At 39.1% G+C, this 24,823-nt stretch overlaps 3 protein-coding genes across 4 annotated transcripts; 1 reads left to right on the top strand and 2 right to left on the bottom strand.

The window, feature by feature from the left end:
* Positions 1-12,643: 12,643 nt before the first annotated feature.
* On the bottom strand, positions 12,644-13,462 carry LOC130471801 (DNA repair protein XRCC3 homolog). Its single transcript, XM_056842113.1, has one exon. It carries the CDS (start codon positions 13,460-13,462, stop codon positions 12,644-12,646), a length of 819 nt encoding a protein of 272 aa, XP_056698091.1.
* Positions 13,463-13,912: 450 nt separating this feature from the next.
* Positions 13,913-16,774, bottom strand: LOC130471800 (protein FAR1-RELATED SEQUENCE 5-like). The gene is made up of 3 exons (XM_056842112.1): positions 15,975-16,774; positions 14,216-15,653; positions 13,913-14,134 (listed from the first exon to the last, which is right to left on the bottom strand). The coding sequence occupies exons 1-3, from the start codon at positions 16,772-16,774 to the stop codon at positions 13,913-13,915; spliced, it is 2,460 nt and encodes an 819-aa protein (XP_056698090.1).
* Positions 16,775-17,987: 1,213 nt separating this feature from the next.
* On the top strand, positions 17,988-22,898 carry LOC110792716 (UBP1-associated protein 2C). 2 transcript variants are annotated; one of them, XM_021997540.2, is made up of 2 exons: positions 17,988-19,440; positions 22,623-22,898. In XM_021997540.2, the coding sequence occupies exon 1, from the start codon at positions 18,120-18,122 to the stop codon at positions 19,437-19,439; it is 1,320 nt and encodes a 439-aa protein (XP_021853232.1). In that variant the 5' UTR covers positions 17,988-18,119; the 3' UTR covers position 19,440; positions 22,623-22,898. The 2 variants fall into 2 exon arrangements, with proteins under 2 accessions (XP_021853232.1, XP_021853231.1); XM_021997539.2 differs by lacking the exon at positions 22,623-22,898 and adding an exon at positions 20,789-21,159.
* The last annotated feature ends 1,925 nt before the right edge of the window (positions 22,899-24,823 follow it).

Here is a 24,823-nt window from a genome sequence, read left to right as displayed (position 1 = left end):
ATCTACTGAAATTGAATGAGCTAAAGTTACATGAATAGAATTCAATTGGGACTTATTCTGCAAAAGAATTTATCATGTATGATATAATATGAGGATCGCCAAAAACGTATCGTATGACTTTAGGCATGACGAACATATACCAATCTCTATTGATCTAAGTGAAGACCAATTAGATTGAGATCAAGAAAAACTTATGGTACTTGAAAAGGTACATAGGATTACTTCTTGATTCAAGGAAATAAAGATATGCTAAATATTGATGCTACACGCATAAACACTGGCAAAGGATCAAGCAAGACCCTTTGGAGTTAACCATTGACAAGGACGAGCTAAAGAGCATCGTGTTTTGAAATGGCAACATGGATTGAAGACCATGAGTTGTTGCGTGGGAAATTAAATATTAATTTCTATGTTCTAAGATACAGCTGGAAAGTCTTCCACATATCTGTGAACTGCTTGGATAAGCAAATCCAAACAAAGCATCACTAGCAACCTAAACAATTGAAGTAAAAGTACTTATTGCCTAAGAAGCAATAAAACAGAGTTGTTTATATTGATGAGTTCTTCATTGAACTTGGGTGGATCACATGTCTGCTAACTTGATGATTCTTCATTGCAAAATGCGTAGAACCACTATCGAAGTAAGAAAGACTAGATCACATAATAAACAAACTCAAAAGATCTTATCATCATATCTCGAAGAACATTCGATGAAAAGGATATTAAGATTGGCAAAGCATGATAACTAAACCTATGCAACAAGTGATAAGCAACACTCACGTTGTAGCACTGGAAATCAAACATAGCTTTGAATTCCATGAAATGTTTTAAAGATGGGTTAGAGGCCCAGTGTTGTAAAACAATGGGGTTGAACATTTATTATATATGAAATGTATTTTCATATTCCATTTAATCTTGGTTTAGTATTAAATGATGAGTCCCTTCAATTTGACGAAATATTCAAGATAGACTGTCAGGACCAGTCCTGTGACTAAGAAATGTCTATCAAGTGAACTTGAATGTCAAAGGTTGAAAATGGTCCCTAGTCGGAGTTTTCTATAAAATTGGACGCATAGAAAACGTTAGACGATTAGAATGCAAGATGACTAGTAGTTCTGTTTCTTGAACTATGTGGACATGGCAATGTCATAATCATTTGCATAGATACTTACTTTGGGAAGACTAGTATCAGACAAGACCTATGAAACTTTACTGTAAGAGATGAAAATCTGTCATAAGTAAATTTCATTAAAATTATTAGACACTAAATCCTCAATACCTGAGTGATTTGAGATTACTTGTTTGAGAACTATTTACTTTGACGTTGACCAACCGTCGCACCGTAAAAGGAGGATATAAAGGCAACGCTCAGGTAATCACCTATCAAACGAAGTCTAATCTCAAGATCGCAAGATTGGGATTGTCCTCCCATAAATCGGGATGAGATGCTTAAAAGTTGTACAAGGCCACTCGGAGAGCTAGAAACTGTGAAATGCATGGCCGTGCTCGGATGAATCATAGGCTATGATTATCTGTTTATTTGATCAGTTGAACTCTGAAACCGAGGAACACCTCTGGACATAATGAGGATGACAACTCTTACCTTATGTTCAAGAGCAAGCATCGAGCGACAAAGGAATTAGGAAATGCACACTTGTCCCTAAGGACAAGTGGGAGACTGAAGGAAATAATGCCCTTGGTCCAAGTATGCATTCAATGTTAAGTCTAATAAATGCGGTTCAGTATTAATTAACAAGTTAATAATTCTGTGAGATCAAGTGAGCTGAATGCCTAGCTAGAGGCCGCTTCAGTTCTAGTGGAATTAATGATATTAATCCACAGCTTACTCTTGGCTGAACCCGTAGGGTCACACAAATAGTACGTAAACGGATCAAGTATTTAATGGCATTAAATACTCCATCTATGGATATTCGGAATCGACGGATCTTGGTTTCAGTGGGAGCTGAGATCGTCACAGGCAAGAAATGAATACTCCGGAAACGATGATATTGCCGGAAACGGAAATATGGATCGTATCGGAAATATAAATATTATCCAAGTCGTAGATATTGCCGGAAACGGAAACATGGTACGTATCGGAAAATATTATCGGAAATGGAAATATTGCCGGAATCGGAAATATTGCCGGAAACGGAAATATTGTAAGAATCGGAAATATTACCGGAATCGGAAAATAATTCCGGAAACGGAAATATTAAATATTTGTTCGAAACGGAAATTAATTCCGGAATCGGAAATATTAAATATTGTTCGTACCGGAAATGAATTCCGGAATCGGGAAATTAATCGGAAGCGTATCGTACGAATTAGCATCGGACGAGGCCTGCCAGACGAAGGCCCAGCACGAAGCCGGGCCATCGCCCAGCAAGCCAGCGCGCCACAAACGCACCAGCCAAGGCTGCGCCAGGCCCACCGCAAGGCAGGCCCAGCGCGCGCCAAGGCTACGGCAGCGTGTGGGCTTGCGGCAGTGGGCTGCGAGCTCGTGGGTTGCGCGCGCGCGCATGGCGCCCCTCGTGGGCTGCTGTGCGTGCGTGTGTGTTTGTGTGCTACTCGAATCCTAAAGCTACCGGGATTTGTCATATGATTAAATCTAATCCTAAAAGATTTAGTTTATTTAATTAGAGTCCTAGTAGGATTATAATTAAATAAATTAGTATCCTAATAGGATTCCAAATCCTTTTCCATAACTCTATAAATAGGTGCCTAGGGTCACATATTTACATAGAGAATTCAAGTATTCAAAGTGAGTGTTTGAGAGCAAAATTCAATTACTCAATTGCCTATAAAAGTGCCGAAAAAAATAGTACCTTAAGGGTGATTCTAGTTGGTCAATCTTAAGGCGGATCCGGACGTACTGTGGACTATCTACGGAGGGACGACACTTGGAGTCCTAAAGACTTGTTCTTGTTCGGTTCGGGCGCAGCTAGGGAAGGCACGCAACAAAGAGTATGCATCTAAACTATGCTCAATGATTATGTGTAAATAATATGTTTTCCTGGCTTTATGGTTTTTCCGCATGATTTATGAATTGTCATATGTATCATAACCTAACAAATTTCCCATTAGTCACTAATACTTAAAAATTATTATACAGATAAGGTAATGTATGTACTACCTTCCATGACGGACAAGAATAAAACCTCTGTCCAACGTTCTTAGTGTGCTTGCAAGTCTGCAGCTTCGGTTTATAACCGTGGTAACACAGGAGAGGTGAAGTCGCTACGTTTGAGCTATTCTTTGTAGATGACGTAGAGTTTGCGCTTCTGCTCTCTACAACCATTGTTTTTTTATCAAAGCAGTCAGTTATTTCTGTAGTTGTAGTGGTTGGTGGTGGTTGATTACCTAATATATACATAGAAGTGGAAATATGACCGTTGTAGTCCAACGGTACGCTGGTGTGTTGTTTTGGAGTAAAGAAATAAAGGCATACGCCAAATATTAATGTTTAAACAACAACAGTGGAACAATTGTATTACTTGAACAACACTACAATGTTTGACATACATGTAAATTAAAAAACTCATTGTGTTGCCTCATTTGGGAACACTTTCGAAATTTATAAAAAATTGTAAATAGAAAAGTGGCAAAGGGAATATGTAAAAAGTGGAATACAAACAAATACAATTAACAATTACCAAGTTAATGTCCCAAATACAGAACACTCACAATAACAAAGAGCCTATCGCGCTAAATGTCCCCATAGCAGTAGTCTTCCACAACATTTCCGTATCCATACTCCTCGTTCGGGCCAATGTCTGTTTTCAGAACACGATCAACACTGTCTTGGTCCCAAATGCGTAGGCGACTTGAATTTGGTTTTAAGTTTAGATTTTCCCTTGATGGAGCGAGCCTATCAATGTATATAATCTGGCAAATACGAATTGGAAATAAGAAACAATCGTTGCACGCATTGCACAAGTCATAACTCTAGGATATTCTTTAAGAAATGGACTTACTAGTAATAGTAGGGTGCATCCTCCATAGCCTTCCTTTGATTTCGAGAATTTCAAACCATATTTTACAAGCCAGTCCACCAAGTACGTTGCCCAATTGAATTCACTTGATTTAGGTGCGTGTTCTAGGACGGAGACATGTAACGGGCTAATCCAACCACACTTTTGTGTTGGGCACAATAGGATACCCAAACAATACAGCAAAAAATGCATTTGAAACGTCTTCAAACTGGGTTCTTTCCCAACTATCTTAGTGTATACCTCTGATTCCTTTATCGCTCCGTACACTGTATTTTGTTTATACATCTTCTTCATTTCTAGAGCAATACTTTTAGTTGAATAATCCGGATGTAGTTGAGTTCTACCATACCTTAGCCCCAAAACACAACCCACCATTTTCTCATCTATCTTCACCTTGTAATTCTCCCTTATTTTTAGTTCACACGAAATTGGATCAAACCTAGAAGTAATCCAATACCCAAATTTTGGATCGATGTTTGTAATTCGCATGAACAATAGTTCCTCAAATCCCATATCAGCTATCCACATTTTTTGTTTTCCAGTCAAATTTGAGACCAGTTTTGCAAACTGCCTAACACCACAACCCATTCCAAGAATCTGTATAGGTAAAATAATTTGTTTAAACTAATGTTTACCACATTTGTAATTGAAACAAATTAGTGAATACAGTTGCTATAAAACCAGAATACCTTCCTAGAGGATCCGTTACCAGCACTACCCCCACAGTGGTTATCCATTTCCCCACTGCTTAAATTTCCAGACAAAGGCCCCTGAACATTGTCATAATTTATTTAATTACATTAATTTAATTAATAATAAGTCTTCATTATGTATAATATGTAATAGGTAAAAAAACACCAAAAATAAATAATAATTTAAAACATTCTTACCCTAGGTTTTTTGGAGGCTGAATGAACAACCGCCGTCGACTTCCTTTTCGAGATCCCCCTTTCTTCCTCTTCACCATTTTTGTGCTGAATAACTACATGTACCACTGGAGTAGTGGCTGTGAGGGCTACCAGATCATAGAAATCGTCCTCCTCTTCAATTGAAATAGCATCTTCATCAAATCTATCCATGTCTCCAACAAACCAGATCGTGTACTCATCAGTACATCCTAGAGAGGTTATGATTTCCTGCACCGTTTCTAGGTTTAACCGGCGCTTTGATACTGTAATCATCTCGGACAGGCCATTTTCGTATCCCTTTTTTGGGTGGAACACGAATTTCCCTTGGTACCAGATTTCTAGGCAAACAATTGAAGATTGACTGCAGATCCTGTCAAACAAGGCACAGATGTAAAGTATAATTATATGAATTTCTAAATGGTGTTGTGATTGCAAACATAAACATTGTGGTTTATGAAAAAACTGACCTTATTTTCTCCGCCCTCGTTAATGGTTTTGTCGACATTATGTTAAACGCTTATAAAAAATGAATCAACCACAGTCTTGTCGAAATATTGTTATTTGATTGCTAATGTGGTGTGCTCTGTCAAACAAAAGTACAGATGATGTTTCGTTAAACGATAAAGACGAATATTCGGTTGTTCGTACAGTAATATTAATAGTAGATAATTTGTCATACAAACAATATTAAATTAGAACCCAAATAGTGTTACACTTACATTACACTTGCAAAGTAGCATACAGTTTGGCTTGATCCTCACTAATGTTGACACATTTTGGCATTTCATTTGAGTGATTAACACTCCTAATAAATTAAAACTACTTCAACTAAGCATTATTTAAAACCTCAAAATTGGTATTAATCCTCACTAAGGTCAATAACTTCAATCTTTTTCTGTTTCCCGGTCCTTAATAAGAATTCATCTCCCTCAATCGGCTCTCGTTTAATTAGCCTATCATCCGCTTTCGCAACCGCCACGATCCTTTCACCCTTGCTGTTTGGTTCAATGTTTTGCCATGAAAAATTCTCTAACAGATACGCATCTCGCTCTTCCATGAACACTTCACTAACATGTGGTACGTAGTACAGTTCACTTAATAATTTAGACGTCTCCGATGGCCCAATACGTTTAATTATGACCCTCATGAAGTTCCTCCATTCAATCTTGAACCTTTCTTGCTGGATTTCGACGTTCATGTATTTCGACCAACGTCGTGTTGGCGGAACAGCTGAAAAAAAAACACAACCGTTCATACATACCTGCAGGACAACATTGAACTCTACGATTACCTACATTGAAAGAACAATAAGAATTACCTTTTCCTTGGACGGTGATATTTGATTGATCGCTGATTTTTGCCTTGCCCTTACATGTTGGTGTTCATTTTTGATTTCCCTTTGCCATCTTTTCTTGAAGTAGATATGATTACAAGCAATTGATCCTCGTTTGGTTGTGTTTGGTAATGAATATTTGTTTTGAAAGGGAAACTTTTATATTGACTTGCAATACGATCAGTAGTGGCGGGAAAATATGAATTATTTTCTGGTAAAATAATTAAACTAATGGCATGGATTGTTAATAAACGTGTTTGATACTCACTAAATTAATTCATTCATAGTTATATTAGTTTATAGACTATGTACTAATGACTGTTTAAGTTGTATAGTTCTTAATTGGAATATTATTTCGTTGTTCCCGCTAAAATGGACTACACTTGGTAATATATTGTATTATAGTGGTTGAGTGCGTAGGGAGTTACCTACATTGGCATAGAAAGCCAACCAGGTAATTGGTGTATTCATTATAATATTGAAGTATATTTACACTAACTGACTATTAATTATTACTATTTGGTGAGATGTAATTAATTTTTTTTTTTTTTACTACTTTGTATTTCTTAATTTTACGTGTATATCAATAGCATTTAATTATCCATCTCTTCTATTGACATAGATTACATTAAACGTAATATGAGTGAAACATACAAAAATTAAGTATATTAGAATTGAAAATTTTAAAAAGGTAAGTCCTATAGTAGAAACGTAAAAGGAAGGATATAAATGCCCTAAAATAAGGGAGAGAAATTAACCAATGATCCCGTTGAACGTCGGATGTCGTTCAATGATTCGAGTAACTAGTCAAAAAGCCTCTATTAGGTCTTACTATGGATACGGTACTTCTGAGAACGTGCAAGTTCTTTAGGGATAATGTATTGCATCCCATTGAACGCCGGATGTCGTTCAATGATTCGAGTAACTAGTCAAAAAGCCTCCATTAGGTCTTACTATGGATACGGTACATCGGAGAACGTCCTAGTTCTTTAGGGCTAATGTATTGCATCCCGTTGAACGCCGGATGTCGTTCAATGATTCGAGTAACTAGTCAAAAATCCTCCATTAGGTCTTACTATGGATACGGTACATCGGAGAACGTCCAAGTTCTTTAGGGCTCATGTATTGCACCCCGTTGAACGCCGGATGTCGTCCAATGTTTAGGGTAACTAGTCAAAATGCATCCATTAGGTCTTATTATGGACACGGTACATCGGAAAACGTCCAATGTTCTTTAGGGCTAATGTGTTGCATCCCGTTGAACGCCGGGTGTCGTCCAATGTTTCGGGTAACTAGTCAAATAGCCTCCGTTAGGTCTTACTATGGATACGGTACATCGGAGAATGTCCAAGTTCTTTAGGGCTCATGTATTGCACCCCGTTGAACGCCGGGGGTCGTTCAATGATTCGAGTAACTAGTCAAAAAGCCGCCATTAGGTCTTACTATGGGTACGGTACATCGGAGAACGTCCAAGTTCTTTAGGGCTCATGTATTGCACCTCGTTGAATGTCGGGGGTCGTTCAATGATTCGAGTAACTAGTCAAAAAGCCGCCATTAGGTCTTACTATGGGTACGGTACATTGGAAAACGTCCAAGTTCTTTAGGGCTAATGTATTGCACCCCGTTGAACGCCGGATGTCGTCCAATGTTTCGGGTAACTAGTCAAATAGCCTCCATTAGGTCTTACTATGGGTACGGTACATTGGAAAACGTATTGTAATATATTGATTAATTTAAGGACAATACATTTTTTTTTAGTAATATATTGTGTGTTGTGGAGGATCACCCGACACAATACTCTAAAAATCCTGGAAACGTCACTGCCGACACCCCAAAAAAAAATTCCTGGCTCCGCCACTGCGTGCACGACCCCTAAATAATTATATATAGGTCATACACGAGTTTTATGTAATCTACGTCATACAGTTAAATTACACTTGAAGTTTCAAACACCTATAATTAATTTAATTATTTATCATAAGAGGGTAGTAAGTCCTTCATCACCCCGAAAAGTTCCGTAAATAAACTTTGGGAGACACAACTTTCTTACAAGTTGGTCGGTTAAAGTCAAAACCTATAGTGTGTCTTTTTCATTTAATTCATTTTTAATATTGTAGTATGTTTACTGTTTCGTTTTAATTTTTCTCTCTCTTGTTCAAAAAAAAAGAAAAAGATTGGGACAATCTTCAACAACAAAACTCCTAAGAGTGTAGCTTCAGAAAAACAATGGTAGACGACGGAACAGAGATGTAAGTTTGTCCTTCATCATTAACTTTGTGAAATTTATTTATCTGTTCATATGAGAATTATGCAGAACAAAAAAGTTTAACTAAATTTTTTGAAAGAGGTAGTCAATTGGCGATACCCTCAAGGTTTACCTAGATAATTTAAATGAACTGAATTTCACTTATACAGGAATACCGACCCTGGGGCGAACAATTTCGGTGATGTTGTTCACACCGCTGCAATTTATGGCAAAACGCATTCCGTTTCTGAAGACTGTAGGTCTTTGAAAGATTTCTGCAACCAACAAACGGACTCCTCCCACACCATTGAGTCATCCAATGGTCTAGCACTGAGTGAAGCCGTCAGCAGTGACGCAATGGTGCATACTGATCCGGCTATTGGGATGGCAACTGGAGAAGAACACTCCGTTTGCAAACAAGAAAGTCAAAGAAGGCGTCCTCTAGACCAAGATTGTGTGGATGCTTCCATAGAATGTTGTTTAAAACCACAAGATAGCTGCGAAATTGAATCCGAGGTGAACGCAATTAACAAAACAACCGTCAACAACGCCGCCTTGCCGGAGGTAGCAACACCTTCACAGGTAGAGCCTAACATTACACCAAATTCCCATGTCCCACAAGGGGCACAGGTATGTTTTTTTTTAATTGAGATCTTTGTGGATTTTACGTCTTTGTGTCTAGCGTTTTGATTAATTTGATTTGGGTTTGTCATGAATGTCCCATAAATTGAAATATTGAAGGTAGTGGAGGATATAACTATTGTTGTTGTTGAAGTCCCGCAGGTATTGTACTAGATTTGAGTGTGTGGTCTTACAATCAACGAAATTATATTGCGTAAATAGTGTTCAAATGAGTAAATCTCCTTTACTGTTGTAGGAAGTGATTTGGGACAATGTTCACGATAGTGGTAGTAATGGAATGCCTGATTCACTAAGCAACAACAATATTAATGAGGACACTGATATCAATGTCCAAATCAGTAGAATATCAGAGTACCTTTTGCGTGATAATGAGGTGATTACTAATTTTAGAAGAATGTTATTTATGTTCAATACTAAATTACACTAAGCATAGACGGTTTACACGAATTCTCTGTAACCATAGGATGGTCCTGAACCGCAAGGCAGAACTCCACAAAAAGAAGTGGTAGACGAACCCCTAGATAAGTGTGAAGCACAACCGACTATTAAAGACAACATTGTAACAAAGAGGAAGAGGGGCAGACCGCCATTAACACCAGAACAACGAGCAAAAAGACCGCCACCACCTGGTAAATGGATTCCTGGAGGACCAGGAAGGCCGCCTTTGGGTGAGGGTAAAAGTAAGGCTGTCAAACTGGTAAGAGTTCAACTACTAGTTTAACTGTATTGAATGTAACTAGAATTAGTAATAATGAAACACAACGTAATTGGTATTCAAAATGCAGAATTCATCATTACGGGTATACCCATCTTTCGTCACTGATTCTGTGGTGGCTTTGTGTCCAATTCGACGTGCTTGGGTTGAGAATGCTGGTTTCGGGGCCATATTGGATTTGAAGATATCCAAGGTTGATAGGAGTTTTATTTTTTGGCTAGAATCTAAGTGGGATTGGAAGAGACAGGTGCTACACATACGTGATGACTACGAGTTCGTAATAGATGAACAAGTGATATCTTGGATCACAGGGCTGCCAATAGGGGAGGATGACTTCCCGTCACTCAGGTTGGACGACAATGAATATAATGAATTAGACAAAGCGTATGACACAAAGGGAGGCATAGAGTACACCAATGTTTATAATTTATGTATACAGGAGCTGGAGAGCAAATTTTGGTTTATGAGACATTTTATTTTATTGACGTTTGGGTGTCTGTTCTGCATGAACAAGTACAACTTCATCACCCCAAAGTTGTTGCCCTTACTTAAAAACAAGTACATCACCGACCCAGCTGCGTGGAACTGGTGTGGTTTCCTATTCGGTTGGATAACAGGGCGGGGAAAGGAGCCCGGGAAGGCCTCAGCAATCATCCTTATGGTAATTTATGTTTTGATTTTGGTTTATCGTTGTTCCTTAAACATTCAATATATGCTCCTTATTTAAAACAATATGTTCACCTACCTTGTTAGATAGCGTACCTTGATAGAATAAGGTACGCGAAAACTGCCAAGAGCTGGAAAACTGATACGCCAAGGTTAGGGGCGTGGAACAATGATGACATCATGGCCGTAATAAACCTGGATCAGGCATCCGATGGATCTTACGGAAATGCCCAGGTATAAAACAGAATGATAAATATATCACTACTTCATATTAACATTGATTGTATTGATGGCCGATGGGAAAAATGTAGGTTGTCCGAGATGTGGTATACGGAGAAGAGTACCCAGGTATTAGCAAATTCGTACTGCCCCCATTGGCTGGCCGAAAGGGGAAGAACATTGACTTAGTCGGCAAACCGATTCCTCCACCAAGGGAATTGGTCCGACAACAACAGCGTCACAATAAGGAAAGAAAGCGAACAAAGTTACCACGAAAGGTGAACAATTTATCTTTGACCGTACCCATCTTAGGTATAACATATTATAACTTAAATGCTGAAGTGTGATTTATTGTGTGTAGGCCAAAAGTCTTTCACCAGGAGATTATAATGACACTGACAACGAGGAAGAGGTCGAACTTAACACGGGACCATCAGTTGAACCACAACAGGGACACACAGAAGCTTCTGGTATGGACACTGGTGCGGGAGAGGATGAGTTTGTTACTGACACTAAAGACGAGGTGCGGGATTATGAAGACGAACAGAGTGACGATGATGAAGAGGGAGAGACTGACGATGACGCTACAGAATCTGATGAAGATGTGGGGATTGTGACATCATTTCAACCAAAAAGGAAGGTAGATCCAACACAAAGACGCATCTCAGAAACGATCATGGCATACAAGACATTTCCGGATCAAGTTGTTTTCAAGTACAAGGACTTACAACTTCGTCGGGGTTTCATTTATGATTCTTTCAAGGCAAAGGGTCAGGGGGATCATGAGGTACGCCTGCTCCCCTCGAGTGTTATGTATACACTAAGTGTTTAAGTTTAAGTATACTAAACGTATCTAATTAATTGCAGATTATGACAGCATGGTGTACTTGTCTGAATAAAGACATTCTGGAAATGGTCTTTTTGAAGTCATATATAGTCAGTCCAGTGGAAATGGTAAATGCAACGTTTGTTTTTTCCATAGTAGGGATTACATTATTTGAAAGAGTACTAACAAAACAACCCCTACTACAGAGTGAGTTGTATGATGAGTGTGACCTGTTTGCCCACGATACCAGCGGCAAATTGGATAGAATGATAAGGGCAATTGAAAGGGACTTGGAAATGGGGTTTGTTCTAACAGAGATCAATGAGGTAATTGCAATACACTAGAAGTAGATTTTGTTTTTTCAATTAAGTTATGTAAACTAATGATTTCGTGATCAGCTATATTTGCCAATACATACCAATGGGCGGTGGATGATGGTACGGGTCAAATGAAAGACCATAAATGCAACTGGAAAAATTTACGTGTATGACACGGGCAGGAAACCGCAAACAAGGTTCAGCGCAAGTTCAACTATTGTTCCAAAGCTTTTGAGTATCTTCGACACACTTCACTCGCCTTTGGGGTTCAAAAACAAAGAGTGGGACATCACCGGATACCGGGTCAGCATTATAAACAAACCGATTGAAAAAAGGAAAACGGACCAGGGACTACTGTGCATGGTGCGATTGTTGTCTGTCGTGGAGAAGGTGGATGATCTACTTCAGGTAACATGTTTCAAACCAACCTAATGACACACAATATTTTTAACATCATCGACGGACACTAAATACAGAACTTGTACATTAATGCAGCTTTATACAAGCAATGACAGACAGCTTAAGAAGTATATGCTAGGACGTCTGGTGGGTAATTGCTTCAACGAGCTAAAGTTGAAAGAAGTGGTAGACATCATAACTAACAAGAAAGGAAGTAAAACTTAGGCACGTTGGGTAGTTTGCTTTCATGTGGAACTCCGTCACTTATTATGTATCACGTATGTGTTTCGTGTCCTCTTTGTGACATTAATTTCGGAGTGTTAAAGTACTGATGCAAAAGTTTTCATTTTGTGACAATTTCTGAAAGTTTCTTTAAGCCTATGCATCGGTAACACCCTGTTCGGTTATTTTAAACCTACAAGCATTTAACTCTAGTGTGGACGATAACAAAACACTACACAATCTGTCAAACATTTGGGTACTGGAATTCATTGTCTTACTCAAAAATAACCTAGTTGCTATATTCCTAGTCCATCCCATACCCAAGGCGGGTCGAACCTTCCTTCCAGATGACATCATAAAATGTGTAGACGAATCACGATCACTAGGAAACACGTCTACGACGTTATTGACAACAATGACCGCAACATTATATGTGGCGGAAATTGACTTTAACCCGTAACCGATGGCCCGTAAAAGTTGAGAACGTGCCTCTAGATCTTCCACCGTGTTGTCAAAATGACTAGTACATATACTAGCTACTGAGTCAATAACAAGTAAGCGGATATGCCTGCTTGTGTTATGCGAGTATTGAATCAACTTTACAACCCAATCAAGAACATTAGGCAAGTCATACGGTGATTCGACCTGCTTGATTGTTATGTGATCACAAGGATTGTCATGTTTATGTAGTTCAGAATCTAAAATGAAAGGAATTAAACCTGTTAAACGCCGAATGGGAAATGGACCAATCGAGTGGATGTAAATGGACGACCCAAACAGTCCACCCAAGGACGGAGGCAATTGACACGCTATACTGGCCTGCAGGCAAAGTTGTGTTTTACCGGTTGCATTCTCTCCACATAACTCTGTCACCTCTCCAACACTTACACCCCCTTGTGTAATGCGATCTATAGCGTTGCACTTAGTTGTAATTTTTTGTCTAATTGGTGAAACAATTGGGACTGGTATTAACATTTCTTTGATTTAGATGAACATCACTAGCCATATGATATCGACATATATAATGTAATTGTGGTGTGAATATTTTTCATAAGTCAAAACCTTGAAAAACATACATCTTCATGAGTTTTATGAATTACGAAAATTCTTAAATGGGAATGCAATTACATGTTACATTTCTTTCAACATAGGTTTGAAAAACTTAAATAGATCGTAACATTGAAAATGGATATGACATATGGTCTACATTGTACTCCTTCCATTTATTTTTTCCTGTTTGTATCTGTACATCTATTTAATTTATCAAAAACATATATAATTAATGACGTGTGCTGAAGGTTCAAGTTTTTTAAAACGTATCATACTCCCAAATAATAACTAACCATCACAAGATTTGGGTACAGATTTATATTCCAATCGGTGTTTACAGAGATTCTTCAACAAATGGGTCTAGTACACAATGAACTACAATGTCATCCATCCTCCCATTCTACTGCGCCATTCATAGGTTTCGTAATCGAAAATCTGGGATATATCTTCAGATAAATTGATTTGTGAACTTTCGGGAACGTCTTCTAAAACAGGTCCGTTGTATTGCGGATGTACACGAACGTCGTGAAGGTTGTTGGCGTGTTCTTGCCTAGCCCGGTACGTAGGAATATGTCCATACATAGACCTAATAAGTTCCTATATTCACAATAATACAAAAAAATTAGTCGGGACACATATTTTACTCATACAATACTAAATTCACGAAAACTTCATTACCTCGTTAGCTGCAGTCTCAGCGTGCGAACATGCTTGCTTCCCCTTAGTTTTGTCGTAGATCGAAGAAGGTCCTTTCTTTGACCGTCCCACATGCCTCTTATCAATAGGGGTTTTCAACACACCTTCTTCGGGAGGTACAACTGTCCTTCTTAAGGCGCGTTCATTATACTCTCTTGGCCGTAACCTACGACGGCCAAACACATTACGTGCATCGGGATCCCACCAACAGATGGAAACATCACCTACGTCACCAGTTTTCCTAATACCCACCGCATCCTCCATTTTTAGCCTAAGTACGTCAGTACCTTCGGTATACAACTTGTACGCAGTTTCGTTTTGCATTGCTAAGTCTTTCAAATAATTATGCCTTTGAGATAGCTCTTTAGCTTTTGCTAACCGTTTTGATTCTTCAGGATCAAAGTACGAAACCCTAATAGTCTCATATGACCTCACTTGCTTACTCCACCTATCTAGTATATATTTCTCCGGTATAAATTGAAAATCCTCAACATCCATAGCTTTTAGCATGTGCCGACATAATATACCTCTAAATTCAAACATTTGACATGAACAAGATAACTCCCCCTTAACCTTATCGACTGTAACATTGTAGCTCTTAAACCTTTTCCTCCAATGAGGAGAGGTTAGCTTCTCGTCTGCTCTATAAATAACAAGTGACCCTAGTGCGTCAAGTTTAGTCACGTTTGTGTGGGTTAAACCTTTACGCTCATTAACAACTACAACAAACATCTCATTGGTGTAAACCTTGTGAAACACATACTCAGCTAACACACTCTTGTCAACATCTAGTCGAGGAGGCGTATCTAGACTTTTTAAATTGTCCTCCTTCTCTTCCTGTGCCTTTATCTTCATACAGAACTCGTAGTTTTTAATAAATTGGAGTAATCCACATTCTAAGTCTACATGAATTTTGAAGTAACGATTCATACCTTCACTTCTCTGCGTAGATGACATTCCAGCCCAAAATGTGCCTCTGTTGTAGGCTGGTGCCCATTGCCGACGGTTGTCGTATGAATCCTGCATCCAACCCTTACCTCGTTGATTATATCTATCCATCACAAGACACCAAGCCTCGTCAAACTCATCGGGATCGAGCATATCATGCACGGCTGTTCTGATCAGCGTATCAATGCTTTTCCAGTCGGCTAGCTTACCGAGATTCCGGGATGCATTCTGTGGCATATGCCACAAACAGAGTCGGTGTGGAACACCGGGGAAGACTTTTCCTATTGCACTACATATTGCCCTATCTTGATCAGTCAAAATGCCCTTCGGAGGCTTACCCATACACTTTAGCCATTCCTCAAACACCCAAACAAAACTTTCAGTATCCTCATGTGAGATTAAAGCGGCCGCAAATACAGTCGATTTTCCATGGTGGTTTACGCCAACAAAAGGAGCAAATGGCATACGATACCTAGTGCAATTATTATATTAGCAATAAAGATAATTAACATGCTCAATTTTTTTTAATCGTGACTCTAATAGAAATTGAACTCCTTGCACATACACACTCTTCCAAGCATTACTTGTTAACAGACGGATTTGCTAGACAAAATAAACCACAACAATAATAAATGGACTACCTAATACAGATTACTACATGCATTACACATGCATGTCAATTGTAAGCATTCAGAGCTAATACCGATTCAAAGATTGCTATTAGGTTTCCTGGATAAATGTTAGGTCACATATATGGCAGTAATAAATACAAACAAAATTTTCAATTACGTACCTGTTGCTTGAAAAAGTTGTGTCAAAACTTATAACATCACCGAAATATTTGCAAGTCCCTCTACTACGCGCGTCAGACCAGAATGCATTTTTTAAAATACCTTCACCATCACGTTGAATAGAACTATAAAAATCCCCATTAAGTTCTCGTTGTGCTTTGAAGTAATCTTCAAGACCGGCAGCATCACCTTTCTCAAACATTGTTTTACGCCGTTCAACTGCTATGGCATTTCTAATATCCTTTTTGTTGAAAGTAATATTATCAAAGCCCCCTTTTTCAATCAATTGAGTGCCAAAGTTTCTACTAATACTAACTCCCCCCCTTTCGTTTATCATTAACCTATCGAATGTAGGACCATCAATGCAACGGTAGTTAACCATCATTCTACTGCAATTGGGGCTAAGAGGGTGATTATGCTTTAAGTCACAACTAATTATTATAAACTCTCCGTCCTTCTGCGTCCCATAAACAAACATCTTGCAACCAGTAACATTAGAACCAATACTTGATTTAACACCACCCTTCTTACATTTTAATCTGATTCGTTCCATCATATGCGGCCTAGCCTCAAGATCTCCAAAACCTATTTTACTAACACCCTTGTCTTTGTACTCCTTTCTAATAACATTACTTTTCACAAACATCTCAAACCCCTCTTTATAGGCATAACGATGACAAAATTCACTAAACTCGTGACCGGAATTAATGGACATGCCTACGGCAGGGGGGTTGGACGTGGGAATGTTCACAATGGTTTCTTCTTCCACAGCAGGTTCACCATTAAGGTCTATAGTTACCATTTCACTGTTGAATACATAATAATAAAGTACATTAGTTATATAATAATTCATACAATGTATTTAAACTGTAGTGGATTTTTAATAGGTAGTGCATACTGTATAATATATTGTATATTAATTACACACACGACCTTTATTTATATAACGTGTTCAGCAAACAACATTTATTAAACCTAATTAAATGGTTGAAACATATTTTCAGACATTGTAATCTCCGTCAATAACAACTACACACTTGGGTTTCTACGAAATCAAAACTAACAATTTATTGATTTGAAAAAACGGGAATAAGTTCATCCAACAAACAAAACCGATTCATAAATACTTTCCAACAGATGTACGAGTACAATTTCAAAAAATTAACAAAAGAAATACGAGTAGAATATCACCTCAAGAAAATTCACCAACAAGCTTTTATGCAGACCACCTGCTATGAACACAGCTGAAGAAGTTTTTTTTTTGTTTTTTTGGGGCTATCGAAATTTTGGGCGGGCTTATTTTGGGGGATAAGTGAGCGGTAATACTCCCGCTTCTTCAGTAGAGAAAGGCGGTACCTGCGAAAATTCCCCCCCCCCTAAATAAGTAAATTACCCCCAAAACCTAAATTTGACCTCATGACTTGTCCTATTCCTATTGGAGGGTATGTACAGTCATCTTACCCCCAGGGTAAGTGTATGAACTCCCCAGTAATATAAGTTATTGAATATATTGTATAACTTGGTTTGATACTACCTCCATTCCTGAAAGTTGTGTACGTCTTAGAATATGTGTCCAAAGTATGAAAACTTTGAGCGTAGATTCTCACTATTATAATTTATATACATCAAAATGTTATCATGTAAGATCTTGTTATCATGCACTTTGTTCTCATGTTTACTAATCCTGCCAGGTACCAATTGATTGTTGATTCAGTGGTGATTGAAGCTGGATTTGGTAGGGAGAACTCGTGTTCAATCCCCCGCAACAACAATTGAGAGGGGACTGGAACCTTTTTTTTTTGAGCTGAAATAGCTACCCATCTTTTGTAGGTGGGTAGGGGACTGGAACCTAACCACCCAGAACTCGCCCCGAATCCGGATTATACCTAAGAATGAACCGTCGCTAACACCAAAAAAAAAAAAAAAAAAAAAAAAGAAAAAAAGAAAAAAAAAAACCCAGCCAGATCACTGTGAGTTGTGAATCCAACCCAATATATATATACTCCACACATTACACCCCCTCTCCCAAATTCCAATCTCACGCATTTTCTCACTTCACTTCCCCAACTCAAATCTCATTAGGGTTTATACGCTCTTCTCAATTCTAGGGTTTTAAAAACCTTCCAAGTCCCCTTAATTTCTCCTCCATGGATCCCACAAAGAAGCGAAAGCTCGACGAAAACGGTATTTCCGATTCCGATCCAATACCAAATCTTACCCCCGACGACGTCCGCAAGATCATCGAATCCTTCTCGCCGGACCAACTTCGCGACATCCTCCAAAACGCCGCCGTTTCCAACCCCGACGTCCTCCAAGCGGTCAGAGTTATCGCCGACCGTGACGTCACCCAGCGGAAGCTCTTCATTCGAGGTCTAGGTTGGGAAACGACGTCGGAGAGTCTTCGTACTGTCTTCGCCGCATACGGAGAACTTGAAGAAGCTGTTGTCATTCTTGATAAGAACACGGCTAAGAGTAAAGGGTATGGTTTCGTTACTTACAAGCATGTCGACGGCGCCGTTGTGGCACTTAAAGAGCCTAGCAAGAAGATTGATGGGCGGGTTGCTGTGGCCCAATTGGCGTCTGCTGGTCTTTCCGGTGGGCCAAATGGGAACCCAAGAGGGCCGACGTCGGACGCTTCGTTGAGGAAGATTTATGTGGGTGATGTGCCTCAAGATATGCCGGCAGAGAGACTGCTGTCTCATTTTGCTAGTTACGGGGAGATTGAGGAAGGGCCGTTGGGTTTCGATAAGCAGACGGGGAAATCGAAGGGATTCGCTTTGTTTGTTTATAAGACGCCCGAGGCAGCGCAGGCGTCGTTGATGGAGCCTGTGAAGAATATTGATGGGAGGCCGATGGTTTGTAAGCTGGCTAGTGAAGGGAAGAAAGGGAAAGGTTTTGCTGGGCCTGGACAGGGGCAGGGGCAGGGGCAAGGACAGGGACAGGGACAAGGACAAGGACCTGTGAGTGATGGTATGGGGATGCAGCCCGGTGGGCCGGTGCCTGGACAGTATGGCGGTCCTGGAGGGCCGGGTGGATACCCATCTTATGGTGGTGGATATCCAAGTGGTCCTGGACCCAATCAGATGAATTCTGGATTCCCCTCTTCTGTGGGAGGTCAGGGACCTGGTGGGTATGGTGGTAGTGGAGGTTATGGTGGTGGGGTAGCTGGAGGGTATGGTGGCTCGCAATATGCTGGTGGGCCAAATCCGACTAGTTACGGGGGATATGGTGGTGCAGGAGGTGGTTTAGGAGCGCCTGGTGGAGGGGCAGGTCGTGGGGGTTCAATATATGGGATGCCACCGAGCGCTGGTGGAATGCCGCCTGCTGCTGGTGGAGGGTATTCAGATGGTGGGCATTATGGTGGTTACCCAAGTCAGCAGCACCAGCCTACAGGGACATCTCCGGCTCCTAGAGGCTTACCTGCTGGTGGTGCTGGAGGGTACCCTAATGCGCCACCCTATTACTAAGGTATATCCTCAAATTCTTGCTGTATTTTGTGGTAACCAGGCATTAGTCGCGGCTGGTGGTGCTTGATGTGCTGTCTAAGATACTGTTTATGCGGTATTTGGCATTCTTATTTCATTATTTGCTTCTTTCCTGGTTCGTGTGCGCGTTTATTTTCTGAATGCTAATATTTGTGTTGAGTGTGAAGTTGTTTGAGCGTGCTTCATTGTTTCTTTTGACTGTGTTTGAATGGGATGGTTGTGTTTTGTTGTGATTGATTTTCTGTTCTGAATCATTATTTCTTGCTCTTGACTGTGTTTTGTTTCTTTTTCTCAAGATGTTCCATTTACCGAGTTACTGAGTTAAATAGCTTGATTGATTCTATTTCTTCCCACCATGGTGCTTTTGGCTTTCCACTTTGGTTGGTTGTGTCATCATTCTTGCTAATGCCATGGTCTGGTAGAGGTTGTGATTTGTTAACACGGGTATTTTTCTGATTTTGAAAGCTTCCAGTGAGGCATATGGATGTTTTTCCTCTTGCATTTTAGCTGTTTTCTGTTTTCTTATTTGATTTGAATGCGATGTGTAGGATGCATTGCAATATTTGGTTGTCAATTTGAGTTTGTTTGACTAGATTGGTGATTACGAACTTTTTTAAGAATTCTCTTTACATGGTCATTGCCATCTTTGCATTGTAAATGTGTTGATTAATTTCTTATTTTTTTCAAGTAACAGTGCCGGACGGTGGGCTGTGGCTACATCGGTTTGTTTGGTTTATTTTTTCCCTGGTATTGAGTTTCGTGCTTGTTGTCTGCAGAGGTTTTTTTGTTCATTTTCAATTATGTCTGATCTCAATTATTTTGTAATTGTGTTGATTTGGCTGCTCAACATTTCTTTCTTCTAGTGCCATTCTTTGGATTTGGTTACCTGTTTTCAAGTGGCGATAAACTCTGAACAAGAGGGAATGAGGACATACTTCTTTTTTTCCTTTTAAAAAAAATTTGTGATGTTAATGTACTTGATTATTATTTTGATAAGAATCAGACCATCTGCTTTTTGATTTTTCCAGCTACAACTATAAAAGCACAGCTTGATCTAATGTGTCTTCTTTGGTTCAAAATCATCATTCCTTGGCTGTTTTGTTGTCACTTGTGTGAGTTATGCCTTTGATGTAGACTTTATGTAGGAGATGATTCAATACTTCAAATCATCTGACTTGTTTACCTTTACATATTGCATTCTTTATTGAAGTTAGTGTTAGACTTTCAAATTTGCATACTGAAGTTGATTGCTAGTTATGCCTTGTTTATTATTTGGTTTGTTTTGGATGTTATTGATTGCTGTATTAAACATTAGTGAATATTTGGTTCAGGTGTTTGAAAGCTTGTTCGGCGCAGATGATTGTTATGCTTCTGGTGATTTCGTGATTGCGTGAATGCCGACAATGTGAAGTCTGGCTTGATGAATTCATTTCTTCAATTGATCTGCGGCTTTTTAAGATTTTGAAATGTCATCTTGGTGATAGTCAAAGTGGCTGAGTTAGGCTAGATAGTCTGTTATGAACGTCTGCATTGTGCCATCTGAACTTCATGTTAGGATTGTGAAGTTAGCTGGTATTGTTTGTAGAATTGACTGTCGGAGTGGTATTCTTTTACTGCTGTCTGATGTTTTATGATGTCTGTTGGAGGTAAAAGATAGTTTGTTGTTTGACTTATTATATTTTAATATGGCAGCCTTGTTATATATTTGTGCTTTTTTTATTAGTTTCAGTGCAAGAATTTTGATGTTATACTGCGCTGATGCTTGTCATGAGTGATTTAGTTATATGCTTGCGCAAATTTAATTAGTTGAGATTTTAGCTTATACAAATTATAGCCGGCTTGGGTGGCCAAGTTATATTTTGTCTGCGTTTTATTGCTGACAAAGCTGTATGTGGGGATGTTATGTCTATTATGAGTAGCAATGGCCGAGGAGAAACCGGAGCAAATGGTTGAGGTTTACTGCATTTGCTTTTGTATGCTAATAATATTTATCATATCCTCGAACACTTTGCTTGTTGCTGCTGTGGATACCTGCACTTAATTTCAAGTGTTCTGCGTCTTTGGATCTCCACGTCTTCTAAATGGGTATTTCTGGGGTAATCTTGTTTATCTATTGACTATTTTTGAAGCTCTTTTCATTGTACAATGTCCTACATATATCTGCTGTCAAATGTTGTGTTTGTTGGAAATTCTTGTAGAACTTGTGATCACAAGTATCTTTCTTTTCTTGGTTGACTTCTACCTTGTGTTCCACTCTGTAAGTTGGTATTATTTAACCTTATATGGTGTGGATGTTTTTTCAACTGTTTGGGTGCATTTTCATCTTAGGTTAGCCGTAATCCTTGTACAATGTGTGATAAGTCATTATTTTTTTGCATTTCTTGATGGATCCTTTTTCCTAATAGAAGCTCTCGTTTGATGCTTGTACGAGCAAAAAATAGTGTTCATATCTAGGGTTCTCTGCAGTCATTATTGTAGGTGACCTCTAGGCGATATATTTTATCTAGCTGTCAGATTGTTTTTTCCCCATATCCTTGTTGAAAAGAGAGTTGCTTCTGCAGCTACGTATTTTGACATTTTCTGAAGACTGATGTGGGTGCAAAGCTGTAGGCTCATGTTTGATGGCTTCTAATGCATTTGTTGTTGACAGAGGGATTTCCTCTGTGTTGATAGGCTTGGTTGTTGTTATGTTTGATAAAAGTGTGTTGGTTTGGGGTTGTAGAAATGTATGTGGGTGCAAAGCTGCTGGCTCAGTTGTTGGATAGGTTTTGTATTTTCCCGTGTGTGCTGGGAGGCGAAGGGAATGAAGCTTTGTTCTTGTTTGAATTTCTTGTGTTGAAAAATGATTCTCATTTGCTGATAGTTTGACTTTATGAATGTGCAATTCCCAAAGTGTCTTGTTAGGAAACTTATTTGGTGAAATTGTTGTTATATTATTTGATTTGTTAATATATGGTCTGCCAAATTTAACGTCAGATAGTTCCATATAATTCACAGATGCAGTGCAAATATTTCGTTTCTTGGTTTCTAACCCCGATAACAAGAATGAATATTTTTTTGATTTGGGAAAATGTTTAATTTTGTGGTTTATTCTCCACCTAACACGAGTGTGGACTGTGGAGTGATATGCCCAACTATCCTAACGTGCCTCCTAAGTCTCAACAGTGGTGATACAAAATGATTCAGAGAGGATGGATATTCAAAAAACACAATGACTGTCAAATAACTCCAACAGAGAAGATATGATAATGTGGAATCCTGGTATATAAGTATGATGCTGGAGTTTCCTATCAGCCTCAACAGTACTGCCTACGTCTTCAAGAGATGAGCCTATTTTATGCTTCATGTTAAGTTTTGTACGGTAATTGCCAAGGGAACTTCATAATGTAATGGATATTTATATTTTGATTTAATAATTCAATCATGAAAACCTAATTAAAAGATTGTTTGTGGAGGTCAAATTTAACCGAATAGATCCAAATTAGAAAATTAACATTTATGAAGATATAATATTATCTACTTTTTTACATGTTTTTCATAACAATACATCTTTTACAAATGGCAAGAGTCGAATATTGGCAAAGCACGTAGTAATATTGGTAATTAAACAATACTTCCTTTTTTATTTAAAGGGGAGAACGGGTTTCAGATGAGTCATATTATCTATATTTATTAGATTTAGCAACTTTGAAAATGTGTTTACAAATTTTCAACCATATGTTTTATTGTTAATCAAGTTTCCAATTTTAAAATGTAGAGATATGTAAGTTGATTTTATTATTATTTTTTTCATAAGAATTTATTACATTTTCTAATTTAGCCGGTGAATGAGAGTTGAGGGATTGAGGTTTGGACTCCTCTCATTAGCTATCACTTTGCTTTAATAATATAGATATGGATTTTGTCAATTGATATCACCTTATACCACGTGTGCAAATGTCTTGAATTTTAACCCATTGAATTTTACTTGTTTGGGTGCCTAACTGGTTACTAATTGGGCTGCTGTCCAAAAGCCCACTTGTCTAATACAATATAAACCAAACTCCCCTCATAGGTTCTATGTTGCATATAAGTGGCCCAAGACCAATTTGTTGTAATGCCCTAGATGCATTTACTACACACTATAAATGTCGCCCTAGCGCACATATTAAGATACTTTCATTTATAACCCTTACGCTTATATTTTTCTAGAGTACTTTCTAGATTCGAACCTAGTGCTTATTTAGGCGTAGAATTGGCTTTTTTCGGAACCACCTCCGAGGCAAGTAACATTATTTGTGTGCAGGTATTCTTGGACTTATTACACCAAAGATCAAGCTAGATCTTCCACATCAACAAAAGAGCTTTCAATCCGAACCCCATTGTTTCATACCCTGAACGTCTGTAGGGAAGATACTACAAAGCCTTAAAAAACCCATAATTTTGCTTCCAAAATGGGAAACCTCAACTATTTAGACTATGAATCTGGGTCTGGATCTGAAGTACCCGTCTCTCTAATCCGAGGAGGATAACGCACACTCATACAATAGCCTTCGGTCCCGACGAGGGATCAGCTGAACGCGGCCATGGCGATTATGTAAGAACTTCTTTGCGCAAGAAACGAACGCCGTACACGCCGGAGGACTAGGATCCGACTCGTTTTGGAGCCACAACCAAGCGATAAACGTCCCAGGTTTCCCCGAATTTCTTCCACTAATGTCAGGAACTCACCTGAGAACCGAGTGGACGGAGAGTGCCCGAAACTCTCAAGAAGTGGCCCAAGAACGACCCGAAGGGTATAGGGAACCTACTCCATGACCCTTCTGAAGCAATGGGACGACTTCTAGTAGGCTAAGGCCATTTGTTCACGAAAGGATTGATGAGTCAAGCTGATCCATTGACCAGCCAAAACGAGTAGCCGTGCTACTAGGAGGGACAAGAGAAGGCGAGATCGAACTCCTAGCCCTCGACGTACTCCCGAGGATTCTCGCGCGGGAACCTCAGGAAGTAGAGGAATCAGAGCGGGAAGAAGGTGATGACGCCGAAGTCCTCCCTATTCATTGAGGAGCTTGTCATGGAGGATATCCCGAAGATCAGGCTGCCGGCGCATCTGACCTACTATGGAACGACCGATCCACGAGATCACGTGACGTCCTACGAAGATCATATGTACATGACTCCCCATTCCGAAGTAACGTGGTGCAAGTACTTCCCAACCACGTTAACTAGAGTAGCGTGAACTTGGTTCAAGTCGTTGTCGAAGGGTTAGATCGTCAGCTTCGAAGATCTACAAGTAAAATTCAAGGTTCAATTCGTTAGCAATAATCGAAGAGAACGATCTACTGCCGAGCTTACCTCGGTGCAACAAGAAAGTGGCGAAAGTCTTC

Source organism: Spinacia oleracea, chromosome 4 (genome assembly GCF_020520425.1).
Source record: "Spinacia oleracea cultivar Varoflay chromosome 4, BTI_SOV_V1, whole genome shotgun sequence".
Lineage (NCBI taxonomy): Eukaryota > Viridiplantae > Streptophyta > Magnoliopsida > Caryophyllales > Amaranthaceae > Spinacia > Spinacia oleracea.
Note: the sequence above shows the minus strand (reverse complement) of the source record. Positions and strands in the feature narration are given on the sequence as shown.

What these genes read in the sequence shown, in the direction of transcription:
- LOC130471801 (XM_056842113.1), bottom strand. Translation starts at nt 13,462, where the DNA reads ATGTTAATACCAGTCCCAATTGTTTCACCAATTAGACAAAAAATTACA.
- LOC130471800 (XM_056842112.1), bottom strand. Translation starts at nt 16,774, where the DNA reads ATGGTAACTATAGACCTTAATGGTGAACCTGCTGTGGAAGAAGAAACC. An exon ending in ACAACTTTTTCAAGCAACAG is followed by an intron (nt 15,654 to 15,974) that starts GTACGTAATTGA and finishes TAATTGCACTAG; the next exon opens with GTATCGTATGCCATTTGCTC. An exon ending in CTGAGACTGCAGCTAACGAG is followed by an intron (nt 14,135 to 14,215) that starts GTAATGAAGTTT and finishes TTGTGAATATAG; the next exon opens with GAACTTATTAGGTCTATGTA.
- LOC110792716 (XM_021997540.2), top strand. Translation starts at nt 18,120, where the DNA reads ATGGATCCCACAAAGAAGCGAAAGCTCGACGAAAACGGTATTTCCGAT.